General features: G+C 32.5%; 3 protein-coding genes across 3 annotated transcripts in view; 2 read left to right on the forward strand and 1 right to left on the reverse strand.

The window, feature by feature from the left end:
• Positions 1 to 1,258: 1,258 nt before the first annotated feature.
• Positions 1,259 to 19,007, reverse strand: LOC111420458 (TWiK family of potassium channels protein 7). The gene is made up of 2 exons (XM_023053444.2): positions 18,801 to 19,007; positions 1,259 to 2,302 (listed from the first exon to the last, which is right to left on the reverse strand). The coding sequence occupies exons 1-2, from the start codon at positions 18,936 to 18,938 to the stop codon at positions 1,292 to 1,294; spliced, it is 1,149 nt and encodes a 382-aa protein (XP_022909212.1). The 5' UTR covers positions 18,939 to 19,007; the 3' UTR covers positions 1,259 to 1,291.
• A 943-nt stretch (positions 19,008 to 19,950) lies between these two features.
• Positions 19,951 to 21,207, forward strand: LOC111420469 (TIP41-like protein). Its single transcript, XM_023053457.2, has 3 exons — positions 19,951 to 20,326; positions 20,387 to 20,786; positions 20,845 to 21,207. The coding sequence occupies exons 1-3, from the start codon at positions 20,151 to 20,153 to the stop codon at positions 21,130 to 21,132; spliced, it is 864 nt and encodes a 287-aa protein (XP_022909225.1). The 5' UTR covers positions 19,951 to 20,150; the 3' UTR covers positions 21,133 to 21,207.
• Positions 21,208 to 21,305: 98 nt separating this feature from the next.
• Positions 21,306 to 21,917, forward strand: part of LOC111420468 (eukaryotic translation initiation factor 5B) — a 38,434-nt gene continuing 37,822 nt past the window's right edge. The window contains exons 1-3 of the mRNA XM_023053455.2: positions 21,306 to 21,508; positions 21,584 to 21,655; positions 21,743 to 21,847. Of these exons, the coding sequence (XP_022909223.2) occupies positions 21,462 to 21,508; positions 21,584 to 21,655; positions 21,743 to 21,847 (224 nt within the window). The 5' untranslated portion in view covers positions 21,306 to 21,461. The remainder of the gene's footprint in view (positions 21,509 to 21,583; positions 21,656 to 21,742; positions 21,848 to 21,917) is intronic.

The raw sequence follows: 21,917 nt of genomic DNA on the forward strand, positions 1-21,917 counted from the left end.
GTTTTGTCTACCTGTTTTCATCGTTACATCGATCGTTTATAGAAAATATTTCTTAATACAAAAAATTAGGTAAGACGTCTATATTTAAATAATAAAGCTATGTACAACCATTAATAACAAAAATAATATTAATAGTAAAAACATCTATTAATACTATATATTGAAGTTAATTTGATTAGGTATTTATAAGATATATTTTTCGATCATTTATCTATCTTAAATTATCGAAATAGAATTAGTTTTTATAACTAGTAGTAGTAGTTAGCTAATTTTTGACTAAAAATTCTAGATAATATGACTAAATTTTAGGTAGTTTTCCCACATTATTTTTCTCAGTGAAGAGGTGAGCGATACCATCTTCTTAGACTGATTATAGAAAGCAAAATAGCTTTAATTTGGTGCCATCTTTCACTCCAATGTTGTATTATTATCAGAAGCTAGTACCAGATGTGGAAAAATATTTTTCTGTAACTTTAATTTTATTGATCTTATCACATGGATCTTCGAAAGGATTTTTATTTTCTCTTTCTTTTAAGGTATGCCAGATATGATTAGCTGATGCAAACAGCATGCTAGTTTTTTCGTTTACTCACCTGGTGACAATTGCTCTAACTCAATTTTGTTAAAACACCACCACAAAAGGTCTTTGAAACTATTTTACAAATCCACTTGAATTATCTTGTCGAATAGGTACTTGTATTAGTTCATCACTCTCGTTGGTACAATATTTCGCATTGATGTGGTGTCGATGAATGCTTCACGAACATAGAACATACATTTAATTGAAGGCTCTCTATATGTATACATATTGGTTGGTGGTCGCAAGTTCGTTTGCTAATATCGAGTTAAGTACTTTTGATAGAATAGTACTTTTAGTAAACGATTTGTAGGTTTTGGAAGCTTTTTTTACAGCTTTTGTCTGAGCAAAGGGGAGATTTAAAAGAATGCAATCTTTCTTTTTAACAATAGGATTCTTTTTCTCACTTCAACTTTTATTGCTTTTCTTTTATGAATAAAATAATTTATTTGCAATTTTTACTAGCTTCAATTTCGGTCTTAATTATAGATTAGATTCTACACGTTTAATTAAAATTGAAGCACTTTTTTTACCAAAATTAACAAAATTTCAACATTATTTTAAATGATTCACTTGTACTTTGTAACACAATACCTGATAATTTCAAATAAATTCTCGATAAAACCGTGAATTACTCACTATCTATTCAATATTAAACTGATAAAAACGCTACTACTTAACCTATTTGTTAAGTATTTATTGTTAGATTTTTATTTACACAGAAGTTTCATAAATAACAATTTGCACAACAGGTCGTTCCTTCTTATTTTTAGCACCTTCAGTAATGTTTCTTATAACAGCTTCCATGGCGTCTTCCCATTCTTTTTGTTGTTGTCTTTGGTCAATTTTATCATTCGCAGGTCCACGTTTTGAAGTAACCGTTAAAACCCTTCTCAAATCTTGTTGAAATGCCAAAATATCTAACCCCGGTGCAATTTCAGCTAATCTTCTTAAATGTTCGGCAAAAGGGCCAGATAATGCTTGGATTTGTCGCCAAGATTGCGCGTATTGCCTTCGAACCAATTCAATAATAGTCGAAGTTAACGCTAATCCGATTAAAATATAAAGAGTACATAAAAGCATGTACTTTGGTCGTTTTGGAACTAAGTCACCAAACCCAATTGTGGTCATTGTTACAAAACAGAAATAAAATCCGTCGAAAAAAGTCCAATCATCTTCAAATGCAATGAAAATTCCAGCACCAAATGCTAAATAAACAAATAAAAAAATAACTGCTGATAAAACGAAATAAGAAGTTCTTTGAGATTCATTCGGGGACCATTTTATAGGTAACGAAGGGATATGATTAACGATTGTCGATAAAGTTGTTGCGAAAATTCTTCCCCAATCCGCCAAAACTGTTAATGTCAAAGGAATTCCGATTAAGGCAAAGAAAATGCAAAAAGCTCGACCTCCAAATGTCATAGGTGCGATATTTCCGTAACCGATTGTTGTTAAAACGGTCGATGAAAAGAAAACGGCTGTTAACATATTCCATTTTTCGGATTCTTCGGTTGGTTTTGATGTTAACCACACGTCTTGAAATCCATTTTCGAAAGCGTGTCTTAAAACTTTACTATAATTGTCAATGTGTTCGTATATTTCCATTACATTATCTTTGGTATTCACAATATTTTCAACCAGTTTTAAACGATTTGTGTAAAGAGTGGCATTTATTTTTGATATTTTTGTAAGTTCTGCTGGTGATTCAAACGTTCTGAAAACCTAAAAAAAGAAATCATTTTAATAAATTGGGCAACATGGAAAAGGAAGTTACATAATAATTATTTATTTTGCTTTTGAAGTCAGTAAAATTTTAAGGGTTTTACCAACACTTCTTGCTAACATTTGCAAATAACTACAAGCTGTTTATCGAAATCCATGTTTATACATTCTCTGTAGAATAACGAAACTGTAAATAAATCGTGGTCAACTCACTCTTCAGCAAAGAAATCGCTGTGTCGTCATTTTCATGTCGCACTCTTATATAATTTAATTCACAATGGCTGGAAACATATTCAAGAGTATATTTCACAAAAAATGTAAGATAACTTATACCATGAGATGTAGAAATGCTGACAAAGTGTTAGCTTCACAACACAATACTGAAGTGCAGTACTGAAAGGAAGTACTAATAAGAATTGTGACTGTGATAAACTAAACTTTTTAGCTGACCGTAGTCAAATGGAAATTATCTAGGATGTCTTGAACTAATAAGCAACTTAAAGCTACTAAGAAAGATATTATTCTGGGTGATAATAATACATGACGTAAAGGTGGTAAAATATTACTCAATTAGTGTTGACTCTCCTCCAGACATATTACATGTTGGTCAATTAATCTTTTTCACTCGTTATGTAAATGATATATTTGAAAGATTCCTGATCTTTATACCAATGGAGGAGCATAGATTCGAATACTTGGCAAATGTTGTTCAGGGATTCCTCAGGGAACATAATATTAACATTAAAAATTTTCGAGGTCAAAATGACGACAATGCGTTAAATATTGCACGTCAATATTCTAGCTTACAAACGAGATTGAAACAGCATTGCAATTTAGCTATCTATGTACCACGTGCGACATATTCATTAAACTTACAAGGGAAGTGTCACGATTGTGTCTCACCGATTTCAATGAAATTTGGTACAGTCATAGAATGGGTCAACATAAGGTTCGCACACTTTTTTATAGGTGCGGTAAAAGCCCCTGGGGTTTACCCCTGGGTATTATTTTCACAACGAAAAGTGCTATCAAAATTTCGTAAATTATAGCTGATATTCATGTTAAAAGAGCTTTCTTTTGATGTATCACACATATACCAGAGGGTTAAAAGGGGCGAACTACTCCTATTTTTTCGGGTTTACTTAAAAACCACCCTATCGATTTTGATGAGTTAAATATACTTGTAGTGCATTCAAAAATATTAGTTAAGTGTTTTTTCTCATTCATCGTAGATCAACCCTAGCGATGTTGCGAGGGTTAACATGTAACTACTTTTCGTAAGAATGATGTAATAAAACTGTCAAGTATTTAGAAAATACTTTAAACAAAACTGTAAATTAGTCGCACAATAAAATGTTTTGTGTAAAATAAGGCATAATATACTATTTAGGGGTGGTTGGGGTTAACCATCCCCTTAAAAAAAACTTTAGCAAAAGATTTCGTTAAGGAGGCAAAGCTACAAATCCAAATATATGGACCTGAAAACACCTACAATTCGGATCAGAGCGGTTTTAACTTGGAAGTCCATTCGGGAAGAACATTAAGCGATTTAGGAGTTAAAACCATAGATAATATGGTCCAGTGGGTATCATCTACAACGCACACTTACACAATTCAACCCGTAATATCTGCTGGTGGGAAACTTCTTCCTCCACTTTTTATTGTTTTAAAAGAAACCTCTGGTACCAATATATACGTTTTGGCATCAAAATCTGGAAAGTTAACTTCAGAACACATTGAAAAATTGGTAACAAAATGTATATTTTCCAAATACTGTTTCTAAATCATTATTATTATTAGATTCTTAGAGTGGCCATTGTCCTGAAGTTATTAGTGAAATAACTCCATCAGATACTAATTTTCAGGGACAACAGGTCAAATATTGATGTATTTGGTTACAGAATATGGAAAAATTTTATTAGAAGATTCTCTGATCAGATTATTCTTTACCAGTTTGATGTCAATTTACATCAGAGGGATAATATATTAAAATTGCAATCCCTAACGCATAACCAGTTGTCTTCCCCTCGGCTTATAAATGTTTTTAAATGCGCATGGTTTGCAAGTGGCTATATAGAGGAGAGACCAGGCCATTTTAAAAATCCCGTGGAAGTTTGCTTTTCGAGTGCGAAGCCAACGTGTGATATATGTGGGGATATAGCGATCATAACATATGCATGGTGTAAAAAGTCCTTATATTTAAAACATTTTTTCCACGACTTTCATTTTTGCTAAGACTATGTAGAATAAAAATAAATTTAACATTGAACATAAAAAACGTCAATTAGTAATATAAAATAAACTTCTTCGGTATAATCAACCATGTTTTTTAGTCAGTTGCTTTTTAACTCATAAATAAATAAAATATCTTATTTATCTAGTAGTTTTATGTTTATTATTTAAAGAATATGAGGGTAGTTCACCTCGTGGAACATCGATATAGATAGATTAAAAAAAAGAAACAATTCTACATTTAACAAATTACGATGGCAGTTTTCATTTTCGAACTATAAACAAAAAACTACCACTAATTTGTAACCTTTATAACCATTTTCAAAAATTTTTAATTCAATTATAAAACGAACACAGTGCCAAATTTCGCCGTAATCGACAAGTAACGCCCAGGATAGAATTAATTTTTAAGGGGGTGGTTTTATTTAAAGAATTTTTAAAAATACCTGACAGTTTTATCACATCATTCTTACGAAAATTAGTTACATGTTAACCCTCGTAAAATCACTAGGGTTGATCTACGATGAATGAGAAAAAACACTTAACTAATATTTTTGAATGCACTACAAGTATATTTAACGTCATCAAAAACGATAGGGTGGTTTTTAAATAAATCCGAAAAAAATAGGGGTAGTTCGCACCTTTTAACCCTCTGGTATATACAGTGTGTCCCAGGATAGATGTTACAAGAGGTATAAGACTTAAAAATGTTTGAATTTTATTTCAAGGCTGAGGTATTAAGCCCTGCTTGGTGAGGAGAGAATTTTAAGTATATTTTCATATTTTGAAAATCAACTCGGCCTTGATAGTGAAGCGAAAACTATTTTGAGTTCAGGTAAAGTAAGCTTTTTGTTCATGGTACGACAAAATATCATTAAGGAAAGTTGTTCAGAATGAAAAATTATTGCACTATGCAAAATTTCAGGAAGATCTACCTACACTGATTAAACCACCATATTTTAGATTAGATCGGAGTGAAAAAAAAAAACAATGAAAAATGCCATGAAAAAAAAATTACTTAAGTAGTCGCAAATATTGAAAAATAAATTGTATTATCCCTCAGTTTTAGTTCACATTTCAATTACTATACAATATTTATGTTATTTAAACTAAAATGTGATGGTTCAACCAAAGTAGATAGATCCTTCTGAAATTTTGTATAGGACCATAATTTCTCATTTTGAACAACTTTTCTTAATAAAATTTTTCAGTATCATGAACAAAAAGATTACTTTACCTAAACTAAAAATAGTTTTCGATTCATTGTCAAGACCGCCTGTGTTTACAAAATATGAAAATATTCTTAAAATTCTCTTCACACCAAGCAGGGCTTAATTCCTTAGCCTTAAAATAAATTTCAAAAATTTTTAAGTCATTATACCTCTTGTAACATCTATCCTGGGACACACTGTATATGATACATCAAAAGAAAGCTCTTTTAAAATGAATATCAGCTATAATTTACGAAATTTTGATAGTACTTTTCGTTTTGAAAATATAAGTGAAAACATACTTTTTCTCCAAACTTTCAACCCCTATAACTAGCCCCAGGAGCTTTTACCGCACGTATAAAAAAATGTGCGAACCTTATTTTGGCCCATTCTATGACTGTACCAAATTTCATCGAAATTCACTTCCCTTGTTAGTTGGTGTACACGCAGCTCAGTGTAATATGGAAGAAACTGATTTCTTCCGATTTATTTAGAAAATGTGAATTTTATCATGTATAGTATTTTGATTATAACAAGAGAACCTTTCAACCGATTTTAGTGAACAATATCTCAATCGAAAGCTTAATATGATATATAAAGCCTAGACCGGCGTGAAGACAGCAGTAAAAGATAGAAGTAAAAATTTCCGATGATACCCGAGACGTCCGAAAACAGATCCACTTATATTTCAAGGGGGAATACTAATAGAATGACCCATCGCGTGGTATCTCAAATGAAAGGTTATCTTATAAGGATTATGGTGACTTGCCCACGTTTCCTATTTTCTCATACATTTTATGACAAAGTTTATCATTACCACTTTATAAAAACGGTAAGCGCTATCGAAACCTAATTTTCATAAGTTAGGCGTGGAAGCAAAAGAAAACAAGCCGTTTTGTCTAACAAACTGTCACATTAATTGTTTCCGTTTAGTCAACTTAACTTACGAAAAAGGATTGGTTTATGGTTTATATATAAAAATGGTGTATTCTATTGCTGAAAGGGTGGAAGTTATCTTCATTTATGGTGCCGAGCAATGTGCACGTGCAACAGCAAGAATTAATACACATATGGAGCATAAATCAGTTCGCGAACTTGTGCAAAAATTTAAAGTAACTGGATCGATAGAGAACAAGAAAAGGCATACTAATATGGTAGTAGATGAACTGGCGGAGATGGAAGTAATTGGAAATTTTACCATGGAGTCAACCAGTTCTTTGCGTCAGGTTGCAGCATCCACCGGACTTTCTTACTCGTTGGTACGCAAAGTGACAAAGCTGCATAAATTTCGCCCATACAAGATACAAATATTGCAAGAACTTAGCGAGGGCGATTACAACCGACGACTAGAACTTTGCGAAACTATGACCGAAATGATCATTGCGAATCCAAATTTACCCCCCCATAGACGTCCGTAATACCGGACACATGGGGGCTCAATTTTTTCGAACAAAAAAACATTACATTATCAACTTAAGAAGTAAATTACAGTAGAATACTTTCAATCATTTCTTTTTCATTAAAAATATCGAAAACAATATCAACAATAAAATACTCCTTGATAAAAGTTGACAAAAATACTCCTTGCTCTAATGTCAGATAATCGTCAATAAGTATGTCTTTTATGGGGCATTGCACGTTTTTGAAGAAAGCAACAACGTAACCTCTACCTCCTGGAATATTTTTGTAATAAAAAATGTCGTCTACCAGACCATTACTTAAAAACCTGAACATTTTATCTTTGGAATTAAATGTCATTGGTAAAGGTGATAATTTAGTGTCTTTATCATTTCTCTTGGTTTTAATAAGATATGTGTAAAGTTTGGTTCGGATCTTCCACCGAATAAGGGCGGTGGGGGTAATTAAAATCTACTGGTGGGTAGTTCACCCCCGCGGTCCCTATGCAAATGAAAATTGTTAATGGATATTTGATTCTAATGTAGTCTAGATGACTTGTATAAATAAAACAATGGCGGTAATGATGGTGGTAGAGCAAATTATAATCTACTGCGGGGCAGTTCATCCCCGCGGACCCTTTGCAAGTGGAATTTCTTTCGACAAACATCTTTCTTATCATGTCCAAAAGGCGTATATAAAGTTTGGTTTGGATCTTCGAACCAATAAGGAGGTTGGAGCCAGTTATTTTGATTAAAATTGCTGATTGTACCTTGATATTAGTGATAAATATATTTTAATTTTGTCTAATTACTTTTAATATACTGTAATTAACTTCTTAAGTTGATAATGTAATGTTTTTTTGTTCCAAAAAATTGAGCCCCCGTGTGTCCGGTATTACGAACGTCTATGGGCGTTTGGGTATCATCGGAAATTTTTACTGCTGCCTTCACACCGGTAAAGCCTAGGATAAATAAAGCTTTACAAAAGAAAGCTTTAACAGTAAACGTAATGGTAAAACTATTTCAGTCGTTAATTTATTTCCATCAAGAAGTCTGAAATCAATTTGAAAAATAGTTTAAATAGTTAAAGATAAGTTGTTTTCAAACAACGCCAAAGAAATAAATGAATTTGATGTTTACGATTAAGATTTTTTGAAAGACCTACGCCTGATGTAGTATTATTAGGTAAGGAAAGATTTATGGTGGCGGGGTTTTACCACATTATAGATACACTAATACCACATCTTGAAGAATGATTTGTGGCCTATAAAAATATCAACGATCAGTTCGACTTCTTATATAATCTTACAACAATTGACGAGAAGGAGCGTGAGTAACTGGGAAAAACTGTGGTAACTAATCCCAGTGGAAGACAGGGCAAGGACTGACAAAAGCGCTCCAGCAATGATCCAACAACCCATTCAGGTAAAAAGTGTGGTTACTTCTAGTTAAACTTGAAATTATGAAATAGGTACACGGAATGTAAGAATACTAAACAAATCGGGAGCACAGCAGTCCTTACCGGATGAAATAAAAAAGTATGAGTTGAGAATATCAACAATACAATAGCAAACTCAATGGCTGAGGGATAGAATCAGACATACTAACACTTCTCCTGTTCTGTACAATGGGAAGAAAACAAGCCTGAAGGAATTGAAAATGCAAACTGAAAATCAAGGCTCGTTTCTTCAACATAACAACTATTCATGTACTTACGCTGTCCGATGGAAGAACAGGAGTCTGGAATAAAAGAGACCTTTTACAAACAACTTTAAAAATGTATACGATTCATCCCAAAAAATGACATCAAGATAATAATCCCGGACAGGAACGCGAAGATCGAAAAGGAGCAGGAATTTATGGGAATAACTGGCAGGCGTACTGTACACAAGATAACTAATAAAAATAGTGAATTTTTCATTAATTTTGCAGCGGCCAAAAATATGGTAATAAGTTCAACATGTTTCCCTATCGAGATATGCACAAGGTCACGTGGAGGTCAAGAGATGAAAATACCCATTCTCAAATAGACCATCTGGTAACAGGCAAAAGAACACCGACTCTGATAATATGCAGAATTAACAGCAAAATACAACAGAAGACCCACACGCAGGTCAAGCTGAGGGCAGCAGTTATATTGGATAAGAATTCGTATGAAAATTTAGTCATACAAGTTCTTGTGAAACATTTCTTGTGACTTCGTACGTTTAAAGTGGTTAATTGCGAATGTTCAGTTTATAATTTTTCTCGTTGCAAGTGGGGTCGACTTACTGAATGTGAATATCTATCGGATAATCCTGCCATAAAGTTTGTTTAGTTGGAGAATTGGAACACACACATATGGGTCCATAAATACTTCGGGGTTATATATATGTGGGTTTAAAGGGGTTACTCCCCGTCTCTTCTCCACTAAGCCTGAAGAGGCGAACCCTGGAAACCTAAGCAACTCTGCTAGAGATGCGGCAGCCAACCCGTATCGAAAGCAGACCAGGGCGAATGAGAGCGGGAAAAATGGTTGTCTGAAAAGGAGGGTGGGCTATGGGATAACTAACCATTCCCGTCAAAACGTGTGGTTGATATGGAATACGCAATAGGAACAGGGAACGTCGGAACTTTGAACAAACCAGCACTCTTTAGAGAATTAATAAGCTACAAACTAATGGTAACAAGAGTTCAAGTAACAAAGTAACTAGGAGGAGATACAAAAACTCACACAGTACTAAGGAAAATGAAACTAAAGTAAAGGAAAAGGGGAACAAAGAACATGGCGTGACTTTTATTGTTGATAATAAAATTAAGTCTAGCTTATAAATTACGAAGCCATACATGAAAGAATTTGCAAGCTACAATTATACGAGATCCTTTAAATTGACAGTAATCAACGTGTGTACTGTTCAACAGACCAAACAGAAACAGAAGTTAAAGAACATATCTATCAGCACTTAGAAAAGGTTTATGAACATTTCCAAACGAAGAAATGAGGGAAAGTTTTGAACAAGAAATCACACAGACTGGTGACACGAACACTAGGTCAATTAAAGAACAGTGGGATAACATTAAAAGAACAATAATAGAAACAACAACTACACATATGCTCTAAATATAACTGCGAAAAGAAAGACTACCTACTAACCAATTTAATCGCTCTTGCAACTAAGCCATAGAATACAGTAACAAAATGAATAGAAAGTGAATGACAAGCAGCTCTTGTCCTTCTTGTCATCCACTACAGAAGAATGGAATTTGAAGATAAGAAAAGCCGAAATTGGCATCAAGCCCGAAAATCGTTATATCAAATATAACGATTTTCGGGCTATATTAAATTGTTATATCAAAGTACCAAAATCTACGGTCACTCAAATACAGTCAAGCCATTCCTCACAAACGCCAATAAAATTGAAAGACTGAAATATTGTCTGTCAATGCTTAAATCAGAAACTTTAAATGCAAAAGCTCCCGAATTCATCGATATGTATGATCGAGTTCATGTAGACGAGAAATGATTTTACCTCACAAAAAAAACTGAGACGTGTTACCTAGTTGAAGGTGAAAAAGAACCGCACAGGATCTGCAAGAGCAAGCGTTTTCTCACAAAAGTAATGTTCTTAGCCGCTGTATATTCTGAAAACAAGAACTTCGATGGATAACTTGGCATTTGGCCTTTTGTGTTTTTGGAACCTGCTAAACGGTGCAGTAAGAATTTAACAGCTGGGATCATTGAAACGAAAGTGGTTTCTAAAGTTACTAGAGAAGAGTATAAGAACATGATTATTAGAAAATTGTTGCCCGAAATTCATGCAAAATAGCCGAGATCCGGTCGTCGCCAAATAATTTGGATCCAGTAAGACAACGCTAACCACACATTCTCCCTGTTGACAATGAGTTTAATGAAGCTTCAAATAGAACTGGGTTCAAAATCAAAATGATATGTCAGCCACCGAATAGTCCCGATACAAACGTCTTAGATTTAGACTTGTTTAATGCAATTCAGTCATTGCAGCAACAATTGGCTTACAAAACTGTAGATGAATTAATTCTTGCTGTTGAAAAAACCTTTTCCGAATTGAGCACCAACAGTATATGGTAGAAACAATGATAGTAGATGGAGGCAATAATTACAAAGTGCGGCTATGAATCAAGATCATTTACAGAGAATGGGTAGGCTTCCAGTTTCTATAAATTTTGATTTTGGGCTTTATCAACATGTAAAAGACATCACCGTCAAATGTTTCTTAAAAACGATATTTGTAGTTAAATTTCAATAAATTACTTTAAATCGGACACTTATTTTTGGACAAAAACAATCCATATCGGACACTTATTTCTGGACGGAGGCAGTATTAGATTATTTTTGAAACAACATATTAGTAGACTTCAAGGAATCCTACGACTCCATTGATAGGGGGAAACTTAATACTGTGCGAAAACTAATAAGGCTACTAAATCGACTATGGAATATGCGAAAGTGACTGTACGGGTATATACACCTATGCGACGTTAGCCCCCAATTTTTCTAGCCCCCAATTAGATAGGATTTTACATGTATAGTATTTTGATTATAACAAGAGAACCAGTCGACCGAAACAATGTCTCATTCGAAAGCTCAATCCTTGGACAATACGAAAGTGAAAGTAAAACAATTAATGTAAACTAAATAATTAGAGAACGGTTTGACGGATTTTAATGTTTTATATCTCAATCGATAGCTTTCGCCTAGCTGAATGCGGTTGTCGAATGATGTTGACTAAAATTGGTCAATTAATAAAGGAGATAATTTACTTATTTGATTAATTAATTGTTTGTATTTTATTCAAAATCCTTAAATATTTCGAATCGGGCATTTCGATAACCACATTCAGCCAGGCGAAAGCTATCGATTGAGACATAGAACATTAAAATCCGTCAAACCGTTCTCTAATTATAGTCGATTTAGTTTAAATTAATTTTTTTATATTGGGGGCTAGACTTTCGGGCGTTCATACGTGCATAAACAACGAGCCGAACACGGTGTCATTCCGAGGGCTGTACAGCTCTGTTCAGATTTAATGCGAATCGTTCGCTGTTAGCTCCGACATGACGCTGGTACTGGAAGAAGACGGAGACATCTTTTGTTTCTATTCAATTCGATTTCTGAGACTAAAGGAAGTGACCCTCTTCCTTAACCCAGGTAAAACCGTCCCAGTTTGAAGTGGGCCGAAGAATGGATCACCCTTTTTTTAAATGTGTTAATTTTATTTTATTTTAAATCTTTTTTGATATTTTTAAGAACAATTACACGATTGTTTATATGTTCCTCTAATAAATAATTTTAGAGTAGGTCTATAAATAAAACGTCAGATAAAAATCTCAGTAATATAATTAATATAATATAAAACTTATAAATAAAGCTTTATGAAACTCTCCTTCAAATTTTAAATAGAATTATTCAATATCAAAATTACGTGCATTCAAATTTGTCTATTTTCTTAAATACAACATGCCTCGTGTTCCTGGTCTACGAGAGTCAGGTTTGACTACGAGGCGAGCAATTATTGCCCTTCATCAAGAAGGAATAGATAAACGGGAAATTGCCGAACGTGAAGGCTTATCCAATCGAAAATCTATGGGCTTTGGTGGAAAACCAGTTCAATAAAAATGCCAATTTTCCGCTTCGCGTGGATAATCTGCGCCTCAACATTACAGTTGTGTGGGAATTGTTTTACGGCAAGGATGTATGCGAAAGATTAGTAAATTTGATGTCCACCGGATTGCAATGTTGCATAGAGAATAATGGGTATTATACAAAATACTGATAATATTTGATGATATAATGGACCTTATAAAATTTTCCCCATTTAGATTATTATAATATTTATTATATTTTTTGTTATATAGGAGTATTATATTTTATTATATTGATTTTATTATATTAAAATGGTTTGCGATATATTTCAATATATAGTTTATACAGGGTGTATCTGAATGACGTGCCCAAACTTCAGGGCGTGATTCTTTAGGCAATTTTAAGCGTACTTTGATATATGAACCATGGGCGATTTGGGCTCCCCTAAGGAGCTACACTCCTCCAAAAATGGCGGAAAATTTTGGTTTAATTTTTTTTTCTCAAAAACCATAAACTCTAGGAAAACGAAATTTGAGGAATATGTTTGTACTTTCAACCTATCCTTCTAAACTACTAAACGTAACCACCCCTTTACATTTTTTGCAAAAATTTTTTTATGCAGATGGTAAATACATTAAAAATTTTTTTACATAAGTAGATGAAAGTATCCTAAAACTTTTTTGTCTCTCTAAAATTTTTCCAAAAACGACTAATTTTTGAGAAAAAAAATAATACAGCAAACACTGCCCGTTAAACAACGGGGTTGTCTATCAAAATTTGGAATGAATTTTGAATGAAAAAATCTTAGTAAGCTCTGCAATCTTTGTCAGAAATATTTTTGACGTTTAAATGTCAGTGTTTTACTTACTATTATTATTGCTTTTCAAATTAATTTTCGAATAAAGTTCTATCGCATTTACACTCGTTCACTCGACGTTTCAAAATTTTAAATAAAACAATAATAATAGTAAGAAAACCACTGACATTTAAACGTCAAAAATATTTCTGACAAAGATTGCTAAGCCTGCTAAGATTTTTTCTTTAAAAATTCATTTCAACTTTCTCTTAACAACGCTACAGCTTAACAGTTAGTATTTGCCTAATTAATTTTTTTCTCAGAAACTATTAACTATTCGAAGAACATCAGAGAGGCAAAAAAGTTTTAGAATATTTTCGTCTATCTAAATAAAATATTTCCAATGTATTTATCACCGTCATAAAAAAGATCTAGACAAAAATTGAACGGGGGTGGTTATGTTTAGTAACTTAGAAGGGAAGATTGAAAGTACAAATAGGTTGGAAACATATGATAAGCTAAACGTATTTCCCAAATTTCATTTTCCTGGTATTTACGGTTTTCGGGAAAACAAAAATAAACCAAAATTTTTCGCCATTTTTGAAGGGGCCTATAAGAAATATAAGAAAGTACCCTTAAAATTGCCTAAAAAATCACCCCCTGAAGTTTGGGCACGTCATTCAGATATACCCTGTATATAACTTACTATCAATATATAATTTTCATTTCTTATGAGGTTCGACTTGTCGTTCCACTGTACCAAAGAAATACAGTAATTATTAGTAATTATTGTCATTTACTACAGGAATTGTGTAAAGTGATTACTTATACTTATTTATTTTCTTAACTTTTTTTTGTGATTCAGTCATCTTGGCCATAAATCACATCACCCCACTTGCCTGTTCGGAACTTTTACAACATTACAGAGTAGGTAAAACCTGCATTGAATGCCTCGTGAACGTATGTCGTTTCTAGTACAATTTTATGCCTCTACGAGCGGCTCTTTTCGCATTATATCTGAACAGAACTGTACAGGGTGTCCCAATTTCGATGTCCGCATAGGCTATCTCCGAAACTAAAAGAGATAGAAAAAAAGTAGCTTACATGTCATGATCTCGTTTTTCGAGAAAATGCTAATGCCGAAAACTCCGAACAACTATCGTCTTTTGTTTTCGCCCTATCGGCCAAAACTGAAAATTTTGCGAAAACGACAATCGCGAATATCTCACTTATTATCAAAGATGGAGTATTATAAATAAAACATTATATGGGCAACTTTTTACGAAGAATTCAGTGGCGTAGGTAGAATTTTTTTCCCATCTTTGGTTTTCGAGATTTGAGACATAACTTTATTTTTTTAAATGGAAACCATAGTTGGCTATGACCTAAAATAATTTGTTATTTTCTTCTGATAACAAATATATATAGTTTGTGGGGTATATTTCTTATAGTTATTGAATAATTAACATAAATTCATTTTGTTCTATCTAAAACTAATGTATGTATTTAAAAGTTAATGTTGCTATGGTGATAACCATACATACTACGATGGAACGTAATGTATCAATTTTGTTTGTTCTTTCTAAAACTATTGTATGTATTTAAAACTTAATGTTGTTATGGTGATAACAATGCCACGATGGAAAACATTGGGTACGTTCAGCAGGTGTCAACAGTTGAATTAAATCAGTCAGCTAGTTGTATGAGCTTTAATACAGCGGAACGAAATCGGCTGAACAAGCGATTGAGAATTAGCAGTTCAGCATAACCTAAAACTATGGCCAACAATAATATTTTTGAAAATTTTGTGTTATTACAAGAGATAATAGATGATGATGTTGATTTTAAGGCTCATTTCATTTTATACAGTTCTGCCAGTTTTCAAAATTAAAGGGGAGAAACAAATAATATTAATCCTAACCTAGAATTTCACAACCGCTGACAAACTAAGCGCAGATTACTTACGCTGAGATATTTACTAAACTGCTGCGTAACAGCGCTGACTTAGCATATCGTTCAGCAGCGACTGCTAATATAGCAACTTAACAGTTGACACCGGCTGAACGTGCCCATCGTTTCCAATTATTGCCAAAGTTTGTAGTAGTATTTAAAAATTCACTAACAACTCTGGCATTATGTGCTGGTGCTCCGTCATATTGAAAATATATCATTTGAGACTTATTTAATGGCAAACTGTCGACCAAAGGCACAATGTGCTGCCTTGATATATTGAGGTATTACCTGAGTTTAAGTTTTTATGGCAGATACTATATGCCAACATTCTATTATCTAAAAGGGCACACCATACATTGAACCTCAACCTTCTTTAAACACTCAGAGACTTCATTGGTCCAGATGACATTTTGAACAAACAGCAGATTATTTATTTTTCTAAATATCATCTACAAAATTCTAATCTTAGATTGACATCTCCGGCACGTAAATAATGAGTTAGGCCCGCTTTGTATGGTTTATACATATTTTTCTTTCATATTCGGGAGCAGCGGTTTTTGGGTCAGACGTCTTGTTCAATTTCTCTGCAAGATGTTGATGGATTTATCGCAAGTGAAGCCAACACATTGACTTCATCCTCTTGCAGGCCATTTTGGTATGTTTTTGCACGTGGTTTGGGGATGGACCAAAAATCTATTAAATTTTCTGCTAACCGGCTAAAAGTTCTTACGTGCGGTTGTCTTCTTTCCGGATACCTTGTGAAATATAATTCCGCGGCTAACGTCGCATTCTTATCTGATAACATATAGCATTCCATCATGTTACATTTTCATAATTTTCGAAGTTCATTGTAAAGTTTTATTTAGTTTTGTTATACTTTGACACCTAACATGCATACCAGCTCATAATGCCAGAGTTGTTATCGAATTTTTAAATACAAACTTTGGCAATTATTTGATACATTATGTTCCATCATAGTATGTATGGTTATCACCATAGCAACATTAACTTTTAAATACATACATTAGTTTTAGATAGAACAAAATGAATTTATGTTAATTATTCAACAACCATAAGAAATATACCCCACAAACTATATATATTTGTTGTCAGACGAAAATAACAAATTATTTTAGGTCATAGCCAACTATGGTCTCCATTTAAAAAAATAAAATTATGTCTCAAATCTCGAAAACCAAAGATGGGAAAAAAATTCTACCTACGCCACTGAATTCTTCGTAAAAAGTTGCCCATATAATGTTTTATTTATAATACTCCATCTTTAATAATAAGTGAGATATTCGCGATTGTCGTTTTCGCAAAATTTTCAGTTTTTGCCGATAGGGCGAAAACAAAAGACGATAGCTGTTCGGAGTTTTCGGCATTAGCATTTTCTCTAAAAACGAGATCATGACATGTAAGCTACTTTTTTTCTATCTCTTTTAGTTTCGGAGATAGCCTATGCGGACATCGAAATTGGGACACCCTGTACAAGGTTAACGGGAGAGAATTGAAATCGGGCATTTTATGATTTCGATAGAAGAAACTATGGCGAATCGAATGACTTATAGATCTTGATCATCGGGTACATCGTTTACGAGTTATCACCACTTAAAACAGTAATTTTTCTGTTATTTTCGTGTACCTTCGCATTATTTTGGCGTTTTAGCGGAATTCGAAAGAGATTTCGAATCGGGTATTTCCACTTTCGTATTGGCCAAGGATTGAGGCTTCGAATGAGACATTGTTTATCGAAATCGGTTGACTGGTTCTCTTGTTATAATCAAAATACTATACATGTAAAATCTTATCTAATTGGGGGCTAACTTCGCATAGGTGGTACATACAGTCTTACTGAGGAATTTGAAATTACGCGTAGACTAAAGAAAGACAAAGAACTAGCCCCAATATTTTTTAATTTGGAACGATATCAACATTTTGATCGGAAGAACAGAAGACGCACAGCAACCCTACGCCGATCTTATAACATAAGCTAAATAAATAGGCCTTAAAGTCAATATGCAAAAATAGAAAAACTTTACACAAGAAAGGACACGAAACATCTCACAAGATGATAATATTGAATCAGTGGAACAATTTACATATCTGGAAGTGGAGCAGAACAACGATGGCTCTATAAATGCTGATTAACAAGGCATACTGCGCACTTTCTTACATATTTGAATCACAAATAACTCATCGAAATTCTAAGATGAGAATACATAAATTGATAATAAGGCGAATATACGACATACGGCAGTGAAACATGGATCCTTACAGCAAAACTCAAAAATAGTTGGTTATCTTCGAGAGAAAGATATTGAGAGGATTTCTGGCCCCAACAAAAGAAAACAACTTATGGCAAGTAAAGTACAACTACTAAACTTACGAAATGGAGAAAGAACTCCAACGTACAGAATTCTGCAAGATGTAAAGGTAAATTGCATGGAAAGACTAATGGGAAAACCGCGTAAAAGGTGGGAGGATAAGACAGTAAAGGACGCCCGAAATATTTTAAGAGTTCGAGTATGGTAGAGAAGTTTGGGCTGTAGAACCATTAAAGAAATATTTCGTATCAAAAAGTTAGAACGGAGAATTGGAGAGATCATAATTATGAAAAACTTGGAAAATATGATCAAAAGATCTATTCATTTATTGTTTGGTGTTGCTGATTTTGCCGCTCTCATTAAGACCTAACAAACCACTTGAAATTGTCCTATTAAGGCTATAATATAATTTAGTATAATTTCTTATTCGGGTTTAATTTTAGTAAGTATGGTTATTATTAATAGTTAGAGCAATTTAAGTTATTCAATATATAAATGTTGTTTTTTACTCTCTTCACAACTACTTTTACCTTAATACAACTGTTTATTAATTATAACACGTGTAGAAAAACTTAATACAATATGTAATGTTTCCAAATTCTTTAACAAAAATTTTTGACTTAAATTATTTACCTCAAAATAAAAAAAATCTTTCTCTCATTACAAAATTAAATTTAATTTGATATTCGATATAAAATCAAGATTTTGAAGTATATTTACTGAAACCTAACCGAAAATCAACATATAGAGAGAAAACGTGACCTTGTTCTTTTTGCAGAATAAACTAAACAATAAGAATCGATCGATTACTATAGTTTTAAATTAAAAAAGGACCCGTACAGATTTTTAAAGATTTACTGTTCCTTACACAACATCTAAATTTGGAACGTATAAACATTTATTCCAGCTCAAACTTCCAACATGTAACACGTACACGACGAAAATACGAAAATACTTATAACAAAATTTTTATTACATACCAAACCTCCAATAACGGTGTAAATCATTAGGGCTAAAAGAAGCCCGATGTGTTGTAAAATTGGTTTCCATTCGACTTTGTAAAACCAACGTTTTACCTTTAAGGTCCACGTGTTTTTCGGGTCAAAATTTTTTTCCATTTCGTATTTTTTTTGAAAATCAGCAACGATCAATTGCTATGCGAACGCTGAAACCGAAGGCTAAACACTGAAAATAACTAAAATATCCTCCAATTGAATGAATTTTATTAAATCATATTATTGAGCATAAACATAATTATAAAAATTTAATGTATTGTTTATTTTAGTGATTTATTTAAAGTAAAATAATAAATTTAATTTCAAAAAGTTAAATTTAAATTTTAAATGAATCAGTTCCACCAACCTAAGATATACAAAAAAAGATTAACCTATAAAAATGAAAATCACCAAACGAAACGTCAAAATTCTATTAGAAATATAAACATGGAAAAATCGCAATTAAAACATCAAACTAATTTTAAATGTGAACATTGCGATAGAACTTTCGATAAACCACGTAATTTAACTCGTCACCTTCCGATTCATAACGCAATTAAACCATTTAAGTGCGATAAATGTGGGTGTAGTTTTACCCAAAAGAAGAGTCTCCAGGGGCACATCGCAAAACATTCCGGTATAAAACCATTTCGTTGCACGGAATGTTTAGCTACATATAGGTATAAGTCAAGTTTGAATGATCACATGCGTATCCATTGCAAATTAAAACCCTTTTATTGCATAAAATGTAACTTGGTGTTTGAGACTCAAGAAAAAATTAATGAACATAATCGTTTAATTCACATTATTATTCGGAGATATAATTGTAATCAATGTGGAAAGATTTTTAATGAAAAAAGGTATTTAAATAGGCATTTATTGGTGCATTCAAACGTAAAAAGGTTTGAATGTCAGATTTGTTATAAAAAGTTTAATCGCAATAATTCTTTAAAAAGGCATTTAGGGAAGCACAAAACGTAGTTGTGAATTTAATTTTAACATTTTTGTGATATTAGATTTATTATTTATTTAATAAATTCGTTTTTATGAAATATTTTTTTTATATTTCCCGCCTTGTCAACTTCATTTTAATCAATATTTATGGTGTGAATTTAGCTCAATACCCTATAACCTGTTTTTTTTTAAATTTTATTAAACAATAATGTTTAATGGATACGAATAAATAATTTAAAGAAAGACTAAGAATTGGTGATATATTTGTTTAAAATAATTTCAAATTAAATGTAGTTTGTTACAAATATCACTTCAATAAATAAATACAAACTGTCAAAATAATTCTAACCTAAAAATCGCTTCTGTAAAGTTTAAAGAAACATGAGTACAATTCACAATATTAAAACAGAAGTGGATATCCAACGTTTACCTGTTGATTCGGAAGAACATAAATTCAATGATTGGATGGTAAAATATAAAAAATCTCATATACTTCATTCTCAATGTTCAACCGCGGATCGTTGTTCCACCAGCTCGGAAAAATGTCAATTTTGCGTGTAAATACTCTAAATATAACATAATGTTTCTAATATATAATATTTAACATTAATTTTTAGGTATACATCAACTTTAGAATTACCTCATTTACCAGAAATGGTTTTTCCAAATAACATTTTGTATCTGATACATTCTAGTGGGGCTGGGATTGAATTTAACGCCCTGGATGCTTTAAAACAAGTTTGTAATAAATCGTTACCAATTAAAGTGGCTTGTTCTGACGCTTGGAGAGGAACCAGGTCACCCTCACATTTAGAAGAAAAAGTTAAACCGTTCGATTGGACATTTTCGAGTGATTACCGAGGTACTGTTAGTGGCCCTTTTGATATTACTACTACAGATGAACGAATTAATATTGAAAAGTTAAAGGAAAGAGAAAAAATTTTGTTTTACCAAGATTTAATGTTGTATGAGGATGAATTACACGACAATGGAATTGCTTCATGTACAGTTAAAATTGTTGGTTTTTAAATTGTGTTGTGGGGTTATATGATGATTATTTTCTTTTAATTTTTAGAGAGTTATGCCAAGTTCTTTTTTTGTTCTTCTGCGTTATTTTCTTAGGGTTGATAATGTTATGGTGAGAGTGAATGATACACGATTATTTCACGAATTCAGTACTAATTATATTCTGAGGGAATATACTAATAGGGAGAGTGGTTTTCAAGAACTTGGACTTCCTTTGCCTGTATTTGCAGATCCTAATTTAATTTCACAGCATTTACCTTTACAAACATCGATTTATGAGAAACTTGTTTTACCTAATAATGAAAATGTTCAAGAATCAAGCAGCAAAGAACAGTAATAAGAGTTTTAATTTATATATATATATTGTCTTTCATTTATATATTTTAATCTAATAAAAAAGGGATTATATGAATGTTTTAATTTTAAACCAAAAAGTGGTGCCAACGTAATTTCTTTTTTGCTTCATAAATTACTATGGTTACTCATGTTGACAACTGTCAACTATTTAATAACAAAAAAATCCCTAATTGTCGAGAGTCAAGAGCATGTACAAGTAATAAGCCAGATTGCGAGAATCCCATACGAAAAAATTCCACATTTTACTCATTTACATATGCGAAAATTCGTCTGCATACTGCCCGGTAGTGATTATAAGAGGTGCTCGATATGGGTAAGGCGAAAAAGGGACGAAAAGGAGCTAAGGGTGACGAAAGGTAAACCTACTTTTTCGCCGACTAAAATAAATACGTCGGCATTTCATCATATAAATGTTAATTTTTTTCCTTTAGTGATTCCGATGTCGAGGTAGAAGCGACGGACATCATCGGAAAGGACCCCACGAAGAAGACGAAAGCTAATAAGTAAGTTTTACTTTTTTTTTTGAAAAAATGAGGTTAAGTTTAAACGTCAAAGTGTTAAATTTTTATCCATATTGTTAACTTATTTAGACAAAAACAAGGCAAAGAACAAGATGAAGGCAACGAAAATAAATCAAATAAAGGAAAAAAAGAAAAATCTCACGATTCTGATGATGAGGTACCTAAAGCTGACAAGTAAGTTTTAAAAAATGAGGTTATGTTTAAACCTCAAAGTATCAAATTTTTATCCATGTTGTAACTTTCT

The sequence above is a fragment of the Onthophagus taurus genome, chromosome 11 (assembly GCF_036711975.1).
Source record: "Onthophagus taurus isolate NC chromosome 11, IU_Otau_3.0, whole genome shotgun sequence".
NCBI classification, from domain to species: domain Eukaryota; kingdom Metazoa; phylum Arthropoda; class Insecta; order Coleoptera; family Scarabaeidae; genus Onthophagus; species Onthophagus taurus.